Raw genomic sequence first — 17174 nt, 5'->3', positions numbered from 1 at the left:
CCTGGTCCAAAATATATTGGACAGGTTTGATAGGAGCAGGCTATTGAATTGGAGGGTGACTGAAATGTAGCCTGTCTCTAGGAGCAAATTACTGCAGACGCTGGAACCTATACTGACAACAAGAAATGCTGGAGATCACAGCGGGCCAGGCAGCATCCATGGAGAGAGAGCAAGCAAATGTTTCGAGTCTACATGAAGAGTCAGCTAGACTCGAAATGTTAGCTTGCTGTCTCTCCACGGATTTGCTGTGATTTCCAGCATGTTTTGTGTTCACTGTAGCCTATCTTTTTCACCTCGGCTCTGCAACCTTTGGTGTCATTGTGCGAAAATCATTAATCCCAGTCTGAAATTTTAAATGGACTGTCCCCCACCCAAGAGCAGGTTCTAGATTTCCCTTTGTGTGAAAAAATGCTCCTGGGTGTCATGCTGTAACTGCTCACTGATACACTGTAACGCTGTGCCCCACGTCCTGAACTTACAGAGGAAATAGTTTCCCTCTGTCTACTCCATCAACTTTTTAAGTCATCTTAAACACCTCGATTAGATTAACTCCTAATCTTCCATATTCGAGGGATTGAAATCTCATTGAGGTAACCTGTCATCTGAAATGGACCATGTGAATTATTAGAGCCAGAAGGATCTGTCCATCTAGGGAATTGATTCTCGATGTATGGCCTCAATAGCTTCAAGGAGAGTGCAATTTTGATATTTGGGATTCCCTAAAACAGGGATAACAATGTGTAGAGCTGGATGAACACAGCAGGCCAAGCAGCATCAGAGGAGCAGGAAAGCTGACATTCCAGGTCTGGACCCTTCTTCAGAAAATCCTCTAAAACAAGACTTGTTGAGTAAAGCATGTGTTCCTAAAAGATGGACATTGAAACCAGATCTGTTTGGTTGTCTTTATCTGCCAGAGACATACTCCAGTGGACACACTTCTCAGCCAACACCGTAAAAATAGAGCCTAGGCTGTTACAAAAGCTTCAATGTCAAGTGCTTCCAACCTGTCTATATCTTGTTAAACACAGCAGTGTTTGTTTAGATAGTGCATTGACTGTTGATGTATCGGCAACACTAACTCAAGAGTCAAACTGTATCAGGAAGAGGCTTGGGAGATTTGAGAAAACCACCCATTTATCTAAAGTAATTGTGATATCTTTCCATGGGAATTATGTTAATGATAACCAATCTCAATGGTCTTGCACATGAGGAGTCAACTCTAGGGCATTATTAAGGTCAACCAGATTGGCGCTGTGGAAGATATTGAAGGTGTCAATAATAATGGCAGTCTGCTTTGGCTTGTATTTCTTTTGAATGTAGCAGATTAAGGAGCGATCTGTCTGAGGAAGTCTGCAAATTACTGAAAGGATTTAATAGGCTCAATCTAGAGAAAACTATTTCCACTTGAGGGGTTGGGTTAGGAATAAGGGGGCATTGTGTTTACATTAGAGTGAAATCAAAAACCAATTTTTCAGGTGCAGGATGGTGGAACTCGAGAATTTTCTATCCCCAAGAACTGAATGCTAAACCAGTGTGAGATTTTGTGTCTGAGATGGGCAGGTTGGGTAATTGGGTAACGATGTAGCAAAGACAGGAAGATGGGGCTCGGACAGAAGTCCACCACGTGTGAGTCGAAAACCAGTCCTGGTCGTGGAGCGAGGCTGGTTAGTGTAACCCCAGGAATCATTTCTTCACAAAGAGAGAAAGTACAAATATGAAATTCTGACCCGTTGAAAGCTATTGAGACAGTCAATTGAATTTTTAAAAAGAATAGTGGATCTTATATGTAGAAAATAAAGGTTATGGAACAAAAGCAAGTCTCTCAGAATCATAGAATTTCTATGGGGCAGTAGGAGGTCATTTGGCCCATTGTGTTTGTACTTCAAGTAGATATAGTTATCATGTTTACATGTAATTAAATAGAGGAAGGGGAGGGCCTCCTCCTGTTCTGGGATTAAAGGAGATTACCTGGACCATCTGCAAATTCAGGGAAGAAGCTAAAGTGGGGGAGACAAGGTGAGGCTGTGCTGGGTATCAGGATGAGGGATAGACGTCCAACGGGTGAAAAGGTTAGAAAGAGAGAAATGATGAGAAATGATGAGAAAAGATGCATGCGCAGAGGAAGAGCTAGAAACGAATGAATGAACAAAAACTACAGGATGTAGAAGGGTTGGCAAGGCCAAGGTGATGTTCAGTGTAGGAAATTGAATAGAGGCCAGGCTATTCCTCTGTGAAAGACCCTGTGGCTAGAATATTTCTTTATGTTGATCTTGGTTTAGAGAGAGACAAATGGCTGTGGATGGTGTGGTAAAGCTGCCATTGAGAGTTCAATGACCAGTGAGTTTAAGGCAAGGTGTAAAATGAGGAATTGTCTTCACCAAGTCAGTATTTGAAGGATATTACATGTGCAACATGAATGAACAAAGAGCACATTATGGGTTTTCCTGTTGACACTGTCTCCCTGGCTATAAGCTGAGGGTAGATTTCATTGAGGTACACGTTCCTAGTAACACAATATTTACATTCAGCAGATCAGCCAGTGGACTGAAAGTCATTGAAAGGTAAACTGACTTTACAAACTCATTCTGAGGATCTGAGCATTGGTGGCAAGGCCAGGGCCACTTGAATCACAGAGGCCATTCAGCCCCTTGTGCCTGTCATACACTGTTCCTGAATTGACCTTGAGAAGTTGGTGGCTGAAATAACTCCACAGAGGCCAGTATCCCATGACTAAGTCACTCTTCATCTACTTGTAGAGAGTCCTTGACACTGATCCAACTCTCTCTGAACCGGCTTTCAGCTTGAGCAGAAACTCTGGCACACCTGTTTATATCTGACAGCCAGGGCTCCCCGATTGGGCCAGGTTAACAGCCCCACTCAGGGAACCCATATACTATGATGTCTGACTGGCTGACCTCATTCCAATCACTACATTGACAAGCCAACTTCTTGAGCTGCTGCTGCCGTTGTGGGGAGGGTACCCTACTTCATAGTGAGATTTTGTTTAACAACTGAAGCCATTCAGAATGCTTTTAAGGGTTAGCTACATTGCTGTGGGACTGGAGTCACGTGGAGGCCAGGCTCTCCAGGAATGGCGGACCTTCTTCTCGAAAGGATGTTTGTGATCAAAGTGGGGTTTCTTGACAATGTGATCATTTCATTTTGTTACTGACTCCAGCTTCTTTGTCCAGATTTATTCAGTTAACCAGGAATGGATGAGAAATGCTGGCCTGCCCAGCAAGGCCCACATTCCCTGAATGAGTTAAAAAATTCTTGCCTCCAGGCCAGTTGCCCAATAACACGACCACAGTGCTACCTACTTTTGAAACAGGGAAGAGAAGCAGGAAGGCAAAGAGAGTCAGGACCTGGCAGCTCAAGGCTCAGGGTTCCGTGCTGAGGTTAAGGGAAAAGGATTGTAAAATGTGTGGGGAGGGCTGCAGAATTCAAATGTAACTACAAAATGCAGCAAGGTCTCAGAAGAATCTGACGACTAAGGTATGGATAAATTTCATAACGTTAGAGAAGATAGAAACCAGCCATAGGTCTGAAAGGACAGAGGCAGGGACTGAGTCAGACTAAACATGGGGCAGAACTGTATTGGAATTATTGGCTGTTTGTTGAGGATAGGGATCACAGAGAGGAACACGTTGGAATAATCAAACTGAAATTTACACAAATAGAAACCTGACATTCTACAACATGGTTCATGCACATGATTTTTGTGCCTGAAATGTTTTCCATCTTGCTAGGGTTAATTCGAGGAAAGGGAACAAGGAAAATTGGCAGACAGACCAGGTGCAACAAGCTGTTTGATTAACTAGAAGCTTTTTGATGAATCAGTTGATTGCAGTTGTATGGAGAATCTCCATTGCTGCTTGTGCTCCGAGGGGGCTGCGTAGTCTATCTTTAGTTTGCTGCTGCTGCCTTTTAAATTCCTCCCTGGCCTTGTGCCCTCCTCAGTTCAATAACATACCCTCACCGTGGATCTCTGCACTGCTCCAATTCTGTCCTGTTGCATTTTACTCATTTTGTTGCTCTACAGTTGACAACAATTATAAACTGTCTAGGCCCTAAGCAACAGAGTACTCTGCCTAAACTTTTCATTCACTCCATAAAGCCTATCTCTTTGATTATCTGTTCCAGTTTCTCCTTATGGGGCTCAATGTCTACTCAAACTCCTGGAAAACACCTTGGGACATGACAGTCATAGAGTTGTGCAGCACAGAAACAGATCCTTTGGTCCAACTCTTCCATGCTGACTGGATATCCTAAATTAATCTAGGCCCATTTACCAGCATTTGTCCCATATTCCTCTAAACCCTCCTTATTCATTTAACCATCCAGATAACTTTTAAATGTTGTAATTGTACCAAACTCCACCACATCCTCTAGCAGCTCGGTCCATACACAAACCATCGCTGCATGAAAAAGTTGCCCCTTAGTTCTCTTTTATACCTTTCCCCTCTCACCTCAAACCTATGGCCTCCCCTATCCTGGGAAAAAGACTTTGGTTATTCACCTTATCGATGCCCTTCATGATTTTATAAACCTCTATAAGGTCACTCTTCGGCCTCCTACGCCCCAGCCAGTCCAGCCTCACCCTATAGCTCAAACTCTGTGTAAGAAACATTAATGACATTGGGAGTATGGGTTCTGTTCTGGGGACAACTGTTCTACTTGAACTGCAGTAGCCAACCTGGAAATTTGGTTTACCATGCTGTAAATGCCTCCATTCCATTTCTTCTTCCTTCAAGACTAGCAATTTATGTTTTATGAATTTTTCGGAGCTGAAGTTTTGGAGACGCTGCTTCTGGATTGTTTATACCTCAATGCAAAATCAGAACACTGGTACTACCCATTTGAAATATCTGCAGGTTAATGAGAATATTGATTTAAACTTGATGCCTGGCCCCGTGAGGATTGATGCTTCATGTTTAAGCATCGCTGGACTGAATGTTGTAAAATGTTCATGGATTCTAAAGGAATTTTTATGGGAAATAGAGACCAGTGATAATATTAATAATATTGGGATTATTCATGGGAACAGCTGGAGAAATGTCCATATGGTCAATCAACCTGCTCAGACAGACACCCAGATGTTCTTGAGGCACAGCTGTTTGCAGAATAATGGACCATTGGAAATTGAGCAGATATTAAATTCCCATAGTACACTGGATGCTTGAACTTTGTACAATGAAAGGGGCAAATTTAAGCAATGCCACAAATATAATTTCTTAGTTTTTGGACAGTAGCAGGTGATGTAAACGAGTTTCGTCTTTGAACTTTGCCGAATGTAATACAAATGTATTTCAATCATTGAAGTTACAATGAAACTTAATCTTTTCTACTTCAAAGCTTTGGATGTTTCTTACAGCAGGGCTTTGAAGCTTGGAGTGCCTGCGAGTTCAGGGACGGAGGGAACAAGATTGAGGCAAAGGTAAGTGAGATTATTGTGCAAAAATTGGAGATTGAAAGTAAACCTGGACTGGTGGTTGAATATTGTGTTTGGGCAGTGGAGAAGGTGACATTTGGACCAGAAAATACTGGAGTTTTATCGAAATGGTAAGCGTAGTGAGTGAGACAAATGATTCGGAATAGATGACAGAAGCCCAGATATGTGAATTCCGGAATTGTATCCAATATTTTTGAAGTAAAATATCAGCAACGTTTGGCTTTCATTTCCAATCATGTTCAAAATTTGTGGAATTTGTTAAGTAGCAAGATCCTTGAGTACCATAAACTGCAAGGGGAGCATAAGCACCCACATTTATAGAGAGACAATGGGTTACATAGTTTAAGGGGCACCCTCTTGCATTAAGCTGTGGACAGGTAAGGAGGCAGGTCCTATGTCGATGTTGACCAGAGCAGGAATTGATCCCAGGTTGTTGGAATAGAGTAGAAGATCCTTTATTGTCAGGTGTACCCCATTGTAGGTGTACAGTGAAAAGCTTTTACAATGTCTGCCTCTTATTGGCACCATCTTAGTTACAAGTACCTAGGTAAATATCTCGGATACAAAAGATGAATAAAAAGTAGTTGCATTACTTTACAAAGTTTTTAAAAAATTAAAAAAAGATACAAATACAACATTGTTAAAGGATTGACTTCAAAGCCTGGTAAAAAAGTCAAATAAATATTACATTGTGTCAGGTCAGAGTAGGGCCTCTACACGTGGTCTGTTCACCCACACTAGACTCCCATCCAACAGCCATCAAGCTCTGCTCCAAGCCTTCAGTCCACTGCGTACAGGCACTCAGCTACTCCAAGGTAGGTTCCAGGGCTGTCTACCCTACACCGGCCTCCGCCTGGGACGTCTTACCCACACTGCTCCGGGGCTGCTTACCCACACAGTGCACTGTGTGCCAGGACTCACATCCCACACTCTGTTCGGGGACTCTCAGCCCGCACTCTGTTTGGGGACTCGCAGCTCGCACTCTGTTTGGGGACTCACAGCCCGCACTCTGTTCAGGGACTCGCAGCCCGCACTTTGTTTGGGGACTCGCAGCCTGCACTCTGTTTGGGGACTCGCAGCTTGCACTCTGTTGGGGGACTTGCAGCCCGCACTCTGGGGACTCGCAGCTCGCACTCTGTTCAGGGACTCTCAGCCCGTACTCTGTTCGGGGACTCGCAGCCCGCACTTTGTTCGGGGACTCGCAGCCCACATGTTGTCCAGGGTCTTGCTCCCTGTGCCAGTCCAGCACTGCATCCTCACATGCTGCTCTGGGGGTTTGCAGGCTGTGCCGTGCCGCACCTGCTGCTGCTCCTCCAGGATTCACCTCCGGGGCTGAGGAGAGTGAAAAAGATAAAGGGAAGAGAAAATAAGAAAAAGAAACAAAAAGAACAGGCAGAGCAGAGGAGCTCTGGCAGGAGCTGTTAGTGTTATTCCAAACCACGTGCAAGTCAGCTAATCAGTCCCTGACACCATGTGAAGAAGAGTTTGAAAGTATCATAACATCTTGAAGTTATTTTGAGGTAAAATGGACTGTTACACTGTAATATTTCATTGTTTACCTGACTTTCCCAGAAATGGGTGACCCTTCCCAAATTTGGAATCTTTAAAAAAAGCTCAACTTTATTGTGAGTCTGGGGCTTGTTGAAGTTGGGGGGCTGTGTTGCAGTGTGGTAAGTTGGAATTATATTGCTACATTAAACAATATTGGATCCAAATAAAAAGGAGAAACTGCACTTGACTTTTTAACGTATTAAGTTCAGGGCTTCATTATTGAATGTGTGATGTGACAAGGTGATTTTATTGCCCAGATCCAATGATGTTGGGAAAGTGGTTGTTCCGAGCTTTCTCTGGAACCCAACAGTCCCAGTGATGGTGTTCCCCAAATGTTGCTGCTGTTGCCCTTGGTGATATCAGACATTAGGGAGGTTTCCTTGAAGTAATCTCAGTGAGATGAAGCAGATACACCCCAAAGAGCATTGTTAATTCCAATTCGCTGCCAGTAATGGATAGATTGTATATTGAGTCCAATGGCAGTAATCGGGAGAACTGTTGCGTCTCGGAAACTGTTGAGTTTCTGGTGTGCTGTTGCAAACCTGCCCACCTTAGATGTTCCATCAGTGTCTTGACTTGACCCTTGCAGAAAGTGGAGGAATTTGATGGAGTGGGAATTGATCAATTTATCAATCGCTCACTTGCTCTTGTTTTGTTGCATTTTTTCATTTATTTCTGAGATTGGCAGGGGGTGAATTCTAATCTGGATGTCAACTGGGCAAAGTGAGATTCTTAAAATGGATAAAAGTATCAGAACTAAGTATCGTTGTGGTATCTGTAAAGTATGCATCATAGTGTGCAAATGAAGACTGAATATGAGGAACTCAATTGTATCAGTTTAAGGATTTTTATTCCCCTTTTTAGTTTCTTCCCTCATTCTTCATACCTTTCCTCTTGATCAGTTCTGCTTCGAGAAGCAGGATTGATTCCTAACACTAACTTCTCTTAATCCTTCCGTTTCTGAATCTAGTCACTTTTTCTTCTCTTTTGACTTGGAGTCAAAGGAAGATCAATGATGCTTTAGAAGTTGCTAGAAATACCACTTACAGTATGAACGACAATTGTCACAAGGAGTTTGAAGAGCAGGTCTTGCTACTCTCAGGACAGTGATAAAATATGCACTATCAATTTTTGATACCTATCATCTGATTTTCATCTCTGGACATTCAAAGATTCAAATTGTTTCAAAATGGAAAATTCACTGACTTAAAAATGACTGCAGTAATTGTCTGATCACAGATTGAGCCAGTCTTCATGAAAATATCAGTTACCAAGAACCAGTCTGAAATGAAATTCACATTCTTATCAGAAGAGATTGAAACCAGTCAGTTGTGAAGAACATACCTCTCCAGTTAGATTTACACCTGTATGAGAAGTTGAAGATAAAATACAGCACCTGTAATTCTCCAGGTTGGAGGCAATAAACCCAGGCATGGGAAAACATGAGTGAGCTGTCTTTTAAACAACTGTTTTGGTAGAGCTAAGGAGATGGATTGTGACTGGGACTAGAGAAGACTCTCTCTGTCTCTGTCTGCTGTGTCAGGAAGGACAAAGCCTAGTGACAAAAAGTAAATTAGAAAAACATTCAAATACTGAGAATTCAAAGTTCTTTGCAATATTTTTTGCCTGTCCTTGATCCGGGACAATTTATCCAGTCCATGATTCAGTCACTGACCCTGATTGCACATTTCATAACCTCAATGTAAAGTTGCTGCATCTCTTTCATAAATCTCTTACATTTAATCGATAATCTCTTCTCCTTGTTATAAATGAAACTACTGGAAGCAGTATCATTCTAGCTCCACTGTCTCATCCCTTTGCAATTTTAAATAATTCTGCCAGCTTGTAGTCATCTGAATTTAAAAAAAATAGTTCCAGCTGATCATTATATAATTGCTCTGACCTAGTGTGGCTCTGGGGATATCATCGTGTCAGCTTCTTCATACCACAAAGTTCAGGCACCTTCTGGGTCCAGATTCCTTCTGTGTCATTACCACTCTGGTTTAAAAAATAAAAATGAACGCAATTAATCATTTTCAATTTTCAACTGAACACAGTACTGTGCCTCCAATGTTCTCAGCCTTTCCTGAGAGTTTTGATCTCTGATGATGAGAGCTCACAAATTTATAAGGAAAGCTTGATGCAGCATAGGTTTCCTGGTTTGACAGCAGGTGATTGGGAGGGTAATGCATGGAGCATTTTGTAGTGATGCTCAGATGCCTCCACTGCCTTGCTCCTCCCTACCTCTGTCAAATTCTCCAGTCTTACAATCCTCTGAGATCTCTGTGACCCTCTAACTTGGCCCTCTTCTGCCTTCACTCCATTTCTTTTGCCTCATGATTAGTGGCTGTGAGGCATTTGGACAGGCAAATCAATGGGTAAGCTGCAGAGAGATATGGGCTAAACATAGGCAAATAGGACTACTTCAGGTTAGGATACATGGTCAGTACGGATGAATTAGGTTGAAGGATTTGTTTCTGTGCTGTATGATTCTATGACTGTATAAATAAGCAAATTCTAATCACAAGTAAACCATGACAAGAATGTGGCTCTACCAGTTCAAATTCTAACCTCCTTTTAAAAACAGCACATTAACAAACAGACGAACACAGGCAAACCAAAACAAAGCTGGCTTTATGGTTGGAGGGAGAAAACTGGGAAACACAGTTACGTAGCGCCAGTTCACAGGGTTTGATGAGATGTTTCTTTGGCTTGCCAGGACTTTCTCCGCTTCAATCTTCGTTCTTCTCAGGATGCACTGGGCAGTTGGTACACTAACCACAAAGTCCCTTTGTTCCTGGTTAGAGGTAACAGCTTACAGCTACTGGACAGAGAAAATAACTGTTTTTCTTCAGGTTTCAGGTATTTTTACTGTGCAGAGAGACAAACTACCTGCTCTTCCAACAATCAAGCATTTCTCCCTTTATCATCCAAACCCAAATGTTGTTTGGCTGTCTAGGACCAATCGGAGTTGTCGTCAGGCTGATGACCATTCACATCCAGATGTAGACAGACTGATCAGTTACCTGTGGCCAGCTCATTCTTACTCTGCACACACTCCTGCTCCAATGTTGTCTGCAAAAATCGTCACCCCCCAAGACCTCCCTGCTGCTTGAAGAAAGCAGCAGTGTAAACACCACACATATTGATTTTCAGTAACTTGTTTTTAAAAGCACAATTCCTTCCACCATCTTTGGTTTTGAGAAGAGTCATTTTTTTCATTTTATTCCACAATCAAAATTACAAAAAATGAACTGTCTTTATATCAATGCCAGGACCACCATCTTCACCCAGTATGTCTGATGTAGGGTTATGACAGTTACTGAATCCAGAGGGATAGTGGAACCTTTTCTTGTGATTCTGCTCCAGCTGCTATAAAAACACTGTGATCAGAGATAATGGGAACTGCAGATGCTGGAGAATCCGAGATAACAAAGTGTGAAGCTGGATGAACACAGCAGGACAAGCAGCATCTCAGGAGCATAAAAGCTGACATTTCGGGCCTAGACCTTCACTGTTCCTTTTTAAGAGATCCAATGATTTTTCTTTGCTCCAGTCACCTCTGATTTTTCTCCTGGGTGTTACTTGCTAGAATATCTCAGAAATTAACCTTCGAGCCCAAGAGACGCCAGGGACAATCCTGGAGGATGTCACTGCTGAACACATGGGTTCCTCAGAGTGATTGATAATGATAACACCAGAGTGGAGGGAGTGCAGGGAGAAGGGGAGGAAACAGAGAGGGAAAGAATTGGGAAATGGGGAGGGGAGACAGAGAGAGAGCAGAGACACAAAAGAAGGAAGAGGGGGCATAAAGAGGAGGGGAAGACCGGAGGGGGAGGGAGGAGGAAAACAGAGAGTAAGTGGGATTGAGAGAGGGAGGAGACAGAAAGAATAGGGGTAGGGAGACAGGAAGAGAGGGTGAGAGGGCATAGAAAGGGGGTTCAGAATGAGGGGGAGGGACAGAAAGGGTAAGACAAGGATGGAGAGGGGAATGGAGGAGAGACAGAAAGTGACAGAGATGGAGGACAGGAGGCTGAGTTTGGGAGAGACAGGGAGGAGAGTGTCGGGGGGGGCAGACGGAGTGAGGAGGTGACAGGGGGAGGGGAGAGTCGGGATGAAAGTAAAGCGGGCAGAGATGAGCCAGCTGACAGTACGGAATGGATTGGTTACCCGCGGGGCTGTGTTTCTGCGCCGGGATCAGCTGATTGAACATTCAGCCGGTTCCACGGTTGTGAGAAATCTCAGTCCCTCCCCCTGATCCTGCCCAGTCGTGACGCCAGCGGGATTCACCACTCAGTACGAAGAGAGCCAAACCCGGAGGAGAGAGGAAATGGAGGGAAAAACAGAGAGAAGTTGGTCAATAATTCAATGTCAAGTGAATGGACAGAGCAAGCAGGAGAAGTGAGTGAAGCCGGGTGTGGACGCACTGGGATTTCGAAGAAAGGTAAATGACTGTTGTACTGCAAAGGCAGTGTGGAAGCAGAGGACTGCAGCTAAATGTTGTGCAGCGCTGGAGCCAGTGTCAGTGTGAGACTGTGTGAAGGCAGACAGGTGGAGTAGTGTGGTCAATGCTCACTTCCTTTTTTAAAGGAATGCAGTGAGATCACATTGCAAAGGTCAGTGTTGTGAAAGGGATCAGTGCTGACTTCCTGGGTGTGCTGTTTAGCTGAATCCAGCGAAATAAAAACACGCCCACAGCATCAGGGGTTGTGAAAGGGTAAACGGGTTCTTTGAAGAACGGTGTGACAGAGGGAATGTTTGGGTGCCCAGTATCACTGTGATGGTTCCTGGCAGGTAGCTCAGTGGACACTGAGGATTGATGTTTTAACACATTGCCGGTTGTCGTGCAGGTAAGAAATTAACTTGAGTGTTACACCAGCCAACTTTGGTTTTTCGTGCCTGATCGCAATTGCCTGCGGATTGACAGACTTCACTGTTCTTTTTTAAACTCCAGCAGTGAAATATTTAAAGGAATCGCTTGTTCTTCGGTTTCAGCCTCTCGGACCAGAGGGGCCTAGTCTCAGAATGAAGTGGTGCCGGTTTAACACTGAGATGTCTTCTCTCAAAGGGTTGAGTGTCTTTGGAACTCCTTGCTACAGGGAACTATGGCGACAGAGTCCTTGGGTATATTTAGGGCCAACTTGGATATCAGCTGGAGTTGCGGATGAAAATGCAGGAAAGTGGATGTGAGGAATGCCGTGGTGTTATTGAATAGTAGAGCAGGCTTGAGAGGCCGAAGGGCCTGTATGTGTTTCTGTTGCTTTTTATGGTCCTTGTGACTACCATCTGCTGATTTTTTTTTAAAGTGTGCAGTCGTTATTAATGATTGTTTAAAATATTGTTGCCAGCACCGACTGAGCTCTGTGAGACTGTTCAGTTGGTGGGACAATAGTTTCTATGACGTTATGAACAAACAGAGCAAAGTTCTGGCCGTTTTCTGTTCCTGTCAGAAATCTTAAACCTTTCTTGCAGCCAAGCTCAGCAGGTAACGGGCAGCCGGAATAAATAGAATTGAATCCAAGGTGTTTTGTTAAAAGTAGAATACTGGAATGCTGAGAGTAAGTCAAAAGTTGGAATCAAGTTACAAAGTTCAGAATATTTATGTATAAAGTGAGTTACAGGTTGGAGTCTAATTGTACAGATGGGATGGTCCACCTAGATACAAGGTGGTAGAATCACTGAAGATAGGAGCAGGAGGAGGCCATTCAGCCCTTCGAGCCTGCTCCACCAATCATCACAATCATGGCTGATGATCCAAATCAATAGCCTAATCCTGCTCTCTCCCCATAACCTGCAATCCCATTTGTCCCAAGTGCTATATCTAGCCACCTCTTGAATACGTTCAATTTTGGCATCAACTGCTTCCTATGTAACAAATTCCACAGGCTCACCACTCTCTGGGTGAAGTAATATCTCCTCATCTCTGTCTTAAATAGTCCAGCCTGAATCATCAGACTGTGACACACCCACCACCAGGAACATCCTGTCTAGTCCTGAGACCTTTCCCTTATTTGTGAAAACAATCCTAACCTCATCAATCTTTCCTCATATATCAGTCCCACCATCCCCAGAATCAGCCTGGTAAACCTTCACTGCACTCCCTGGAGAGCAAGACCATCCTTCCTCAGAAAAGGAGACCAGAACTGCACACAATATTCTATTTGTGGCCTCACCAAGGCCCTGTATAACTGCAACAACACATCCCTACTCCTGTCCTCAAAACATCTTGCTATGAAGGCCACCATACCATTTGCCTTCTTTACCACCTGCTGTACCTACATGCTTACCTTCAGCGACTGGTGCACAAGGACACTGAGGTCCTGCTGCACACTTCCTCCTCTCCCAATTTACAGCCTTTCAGGTAGTAATCTGCCGCCTTATTTTTCATTCCAAAGTGAATAACTCACATTTATCCAAATTGTACTGCACCTGCCATTGATTTGTAGATTCACCCAAACTGTCCAGATCATGCTGAAGGATCTCTGTGTCCTCGTCACAGTTCACCCTCCCACACAACTTGGTAGTATGTGCAGTCCTTGAGATGTTACATTTTGTTCCCTCATCCAAATCATTAATATACATTCTGGATAGCTGAGGTTCCAAAATCAATCCCTTTGGTACCCTATTAGTTACTGCCTGCCAATTTGACAGGACCATTAATTCCTACTGTTTGTTTTCTCTCTGCCAACCAGTTTTCTATCCATCTCAATATGCTTCCCCTAGTCCCATGCACTTTAATCTTGACCATTAATGTCTTATGTGGGACTTTGTCAAATGCTTTCTGAAAGCCCAAATATACCACATTGACTGGCCACCACTTGTCAACTCTATTGGTTACATCTTCATAGAATTCCAACAGATTTGTTTGTCCAACAAGTCTGTTTGATCCTGCAACTGCTTTCCAAATGCTCCGCTATAAAGTCCTTGGTAATGGATTTGAGAGTTTTCCCCACTACTGATGTTAGGCATACTGGTATATAATTCAGGAACAAAAACAGAAGTTGCTGGGAAAGCTCCGCAGGTCTGACTGCATCTGTGAAGAAAAAAATTAGAGTTAACGTTTCAGGTCTGGTGACCCTTCCTCAGAACTCATAATGGTCTGTAATTCCCTGTTTTCTCTCTACCTCACTTTTTGAATATTGAAGTGACATTAGCTACCCTCAAATCTGCAGGGACTGTTCCAGAGTCCACAGAATTACTTCTAGAGCCACTTCCTTAAGTGCTCCGGGATGTAAATTATCAGGTCCTGGGGATTTATCTGCCTTCAATCCCATCAATTTTCCTTGCAACATTTCTCTACTAATATTGATGAGGTGCCACAAGTGAATTGCTGACTTTAATCTCATTGCTGTGTTCAAATACAATTACAAACAAGATAGTGGAACAAGGAATGCTAATGGAATATTTGCCCTTATTTCAAGAGAATTGGAGTGTAAGATTAGGGATGTCTTGCTCAACTGTACAGGGTGCTGGTGAGACCACATCTGGATTACTGTGAGCGGTTTTAGTCCTCTTATTTAAGGAAAACCACTATTTAATTGAAGGGAGTTCACAGAAGGTTCTCTAGGATGTTCTCCGGTATGGAGGGATTTTCTTATAAGCAAAGGTTAAACAGGTTGGGACTGTACTCATTGGAGTTTAGAAGAAAGAGAAGTGATCTCATTGAAACATGTCGGATTCTTAAAGAAATTGACAAGAGAAATGCTGAGAGGGTATTTCCCCTCATGGGAGAGTCTAGGGCTGGAGGGTATAGTCTCAGAATAAAGAGGTACTAATTTAGGACTGAGATGAGGAGGAATTTCTTCTTGTGTTCTGAGGAAGGGTCACCAGACCCAAAACGTTAACTCTGTTTTTTCCTTCACAGATGCTGCCAGACCTGCTGAGCTTTTCCAGCAACTCCTGTTTTTGTGCAGGAATTTCTTCTCTGTGGGTTATGAGTCTTTGGAAAACTTTGCCACAGAGAGCTGTGGGCCACTGTCCTTGTCTGTATTTAAGGCTGAGTCTTGATTGGTTGAGGAAAATGTCGGAATGTGATGTGATGAATGTTGGATCATCCATAATCTTATTGAATGGTGGAATAGGCTAGAGGGGCTATCTGGCCTTCTACTGTTCTCATTCTTATGTCCTTATGTCTGCTGGAGATCAGAGCTGTGAAGGAGAAGGCCTCAGCTGGTGGGGATGAGAGGCTGGAGTTAAGCATTGGGGAAGGGGGAGGCTGATGATGGGGCTCTGTGAAAGTCAAGGTCTTTATTGAGGAGGGAGAGGGGAAAGATCCTCTTGTTCCTGGTCCAGACGGGATGGTGAAATGTCCATTAACCTCATGGAGATCTTGCTTTTCTTTCACCACCCGGGCTTTCAGGAGCTGTGTTTCTGATCACAAGGTGGTAATCTTGTCATGAACATATTAATAAAGGGTGCAGAGCAGATTCCTTGTGTATCTTCATATCACTTGGCATAACTGAGATAGTGACCACAGTGCAGATGTAATTTCTGTCTGCAGGCTTCTTTATTCTGCTCTGGGATATGTGTGTGTCACTGACAAGGCCAGCATTTGTTGTCAATCTCCAATTACTCTTAAACTTGCTAAGTTATTTCAGCAGACAGTGAAGAGTAACTGCATTGCAGTGGGTGTGGAGTCACAGGTAGACCAGACCAGGTAAGGATGGCAGATTTCCCCCCTCAGGGGCATTCTTGAACCCAATGAGTTTTCACATCAACTCATGATAGCTTCGTAGTCACCAATTTCAGATTTATTCAGCCAGTTCTAGCCACTGGTGGCACCTGAACCCATGACCCTAGGGGTAGCCTGGGTCTTTGGATCACAAACCCAATGATGTGACCGCTAGCTGCCCCTTTAACGTCTTCCTCCCCGGAAACTTCCTGCCAGGCAGTGACAGCGGTTCACACGTGTTCCATATGGAAGCCAACGTGTGCTGTGTCTGCGAGACAAACGGCAACGAGAACCTGTGTCTCCACAACCTTTGCAGCATTGAAGTAAAATCATCACAATGTTTGAGCTGCCTCCTGCAGTTCTTGTCACCTTGCCTGATGTAAGTTATACACAGTACCACCTATTGTTCCCAGGAGTTGGCAGTTATTTTCTCCAGGGGATCTTTTAGAAAGTGAAATGGTTGCAAAGTCATAAAGGTGTGGCAGAGCTTATTACGTGATGGAAGTTTAGAACAGAAGTCCTAAGGTAGATTGTGCCATTGGAAGGAAGGGTCAGTGTCACGCAGGTGTGCTGGGAATCATTCCCCGTTTCTGTTACTTCTCAGACATCTTGGTTCCATTCCCTTTTTAAAGAATCAGTTTTATTATTTAGACTACACATTGTTGCTCCTCAGAAGAATGGGTTTTTATTTTAGGGTATGCACCCTGTTCTCTTGCTGTGAATTTAACCTGAGCACTGCTGGAGGGTGGTACAAAGCTAAGTGAACATCTAGGGTGGGAGTTCTGAAGATCTTCAAAAATGCAGCCTGGCTGAATTGTTTTGGAGAACAGTGCAGTGAAGAGAATGCGAGGTTTGGCTGAAAGGAAATTAATTGCCTTCTGAATATTCCTGATTGTGCCATGTAGGAGACTGACTGGGCTTGATCTGTATTTCTTAGCATTAAGAAGACTGGGAGATGGTCTCGTTGAAATGCATAATGGGATAAAATTGTTCACAGCAGCACTATACAACCTCTATCAATTCCCCAGGCAGGTTTAGGATGAGAATCCCTACAGTGTGGAAACAGGCACTTTGGCCCAACGAGTCCACACCAAACCTCAGAACATCCCACCCAGACCCATCCCCCTATAATCCGCCTAATCTACACCTCCCTGAACACTACGGGCAATTTAGCATGGCCAGTCCACCTACGCTGCACATCTTTGGACTGTGGGAGGAAACCGGAGCACCCGGAGGAAATCCACATGGACACAGGGAGAATGTACAAACTCCACGCAGACAGTTGCCTGATGCTGGAATCGACCCTGGGTCCCTGGTGCTTTGAGGCAGCAGAGCTAACCACTGAGCCACCGTGCTGCCCCACATATAAGGGTCACCAGCCAGTGAAGTGCTGTTCAGTGATCTTGAAGAATTTATTGGACAAACAAATTTTCCCTCTTTAAAATTCTTAACAGACTTGACAAGGCAATTGTCTGAGGATGTTTCCCTGCCTGGCAGCGA

At 43.7% G+C, this 17174-nt stretch overlaps 1 protein-coding gene across 5 annotated transcripts in view; it reads left to right on the top strand.

Annotated features, from left to right (window-relative positions):
• Positions 1–17174, top strand: part of srcin1a (SRC kinase signaling inhibitor 1a) — a 498739-nt gene that overhangs the window by 214179 nt on the left and 267386 nt on the right. For 4 of the 5 annotated variants that reach the window (XM_059638686.1, XM_048560697.2, XM_048560696.2 and 1 more), the window contains exon 5: positions 5375–5437. In XM_059638686.1, coding sequence (XP_059494669.1) covers positions 5375–5437 — 63 coding nt within the window. Of the gene's footprint in view, positions 1–5374; positions 5438–11281; positions 11448–17174 lie in introns of those variants that run through there. The other variant, XM_059638687.1, reaches the window with a different exon arrangement.

This window comes from Stegostoma tigrinum, chromosome 31, assembly GCF_030684315.1.
Source record: "Stegostoma tigrinum isolate sSteTig4 chromosome 31, sSteTig4.hap1, whole genome shotgun sequence".
Lineage (NCBI taxonomy): Eukaryota > Metazoa > Chordata > Chondrichthyes > Orectolobiformes > Stegostomatidae > Stegostoma > Stegostoma tigrinum.
Note: the sequence above shows the minus strand (reverse complement) of the source record. Positions and strands in the feature narration are given on the sequence as shown.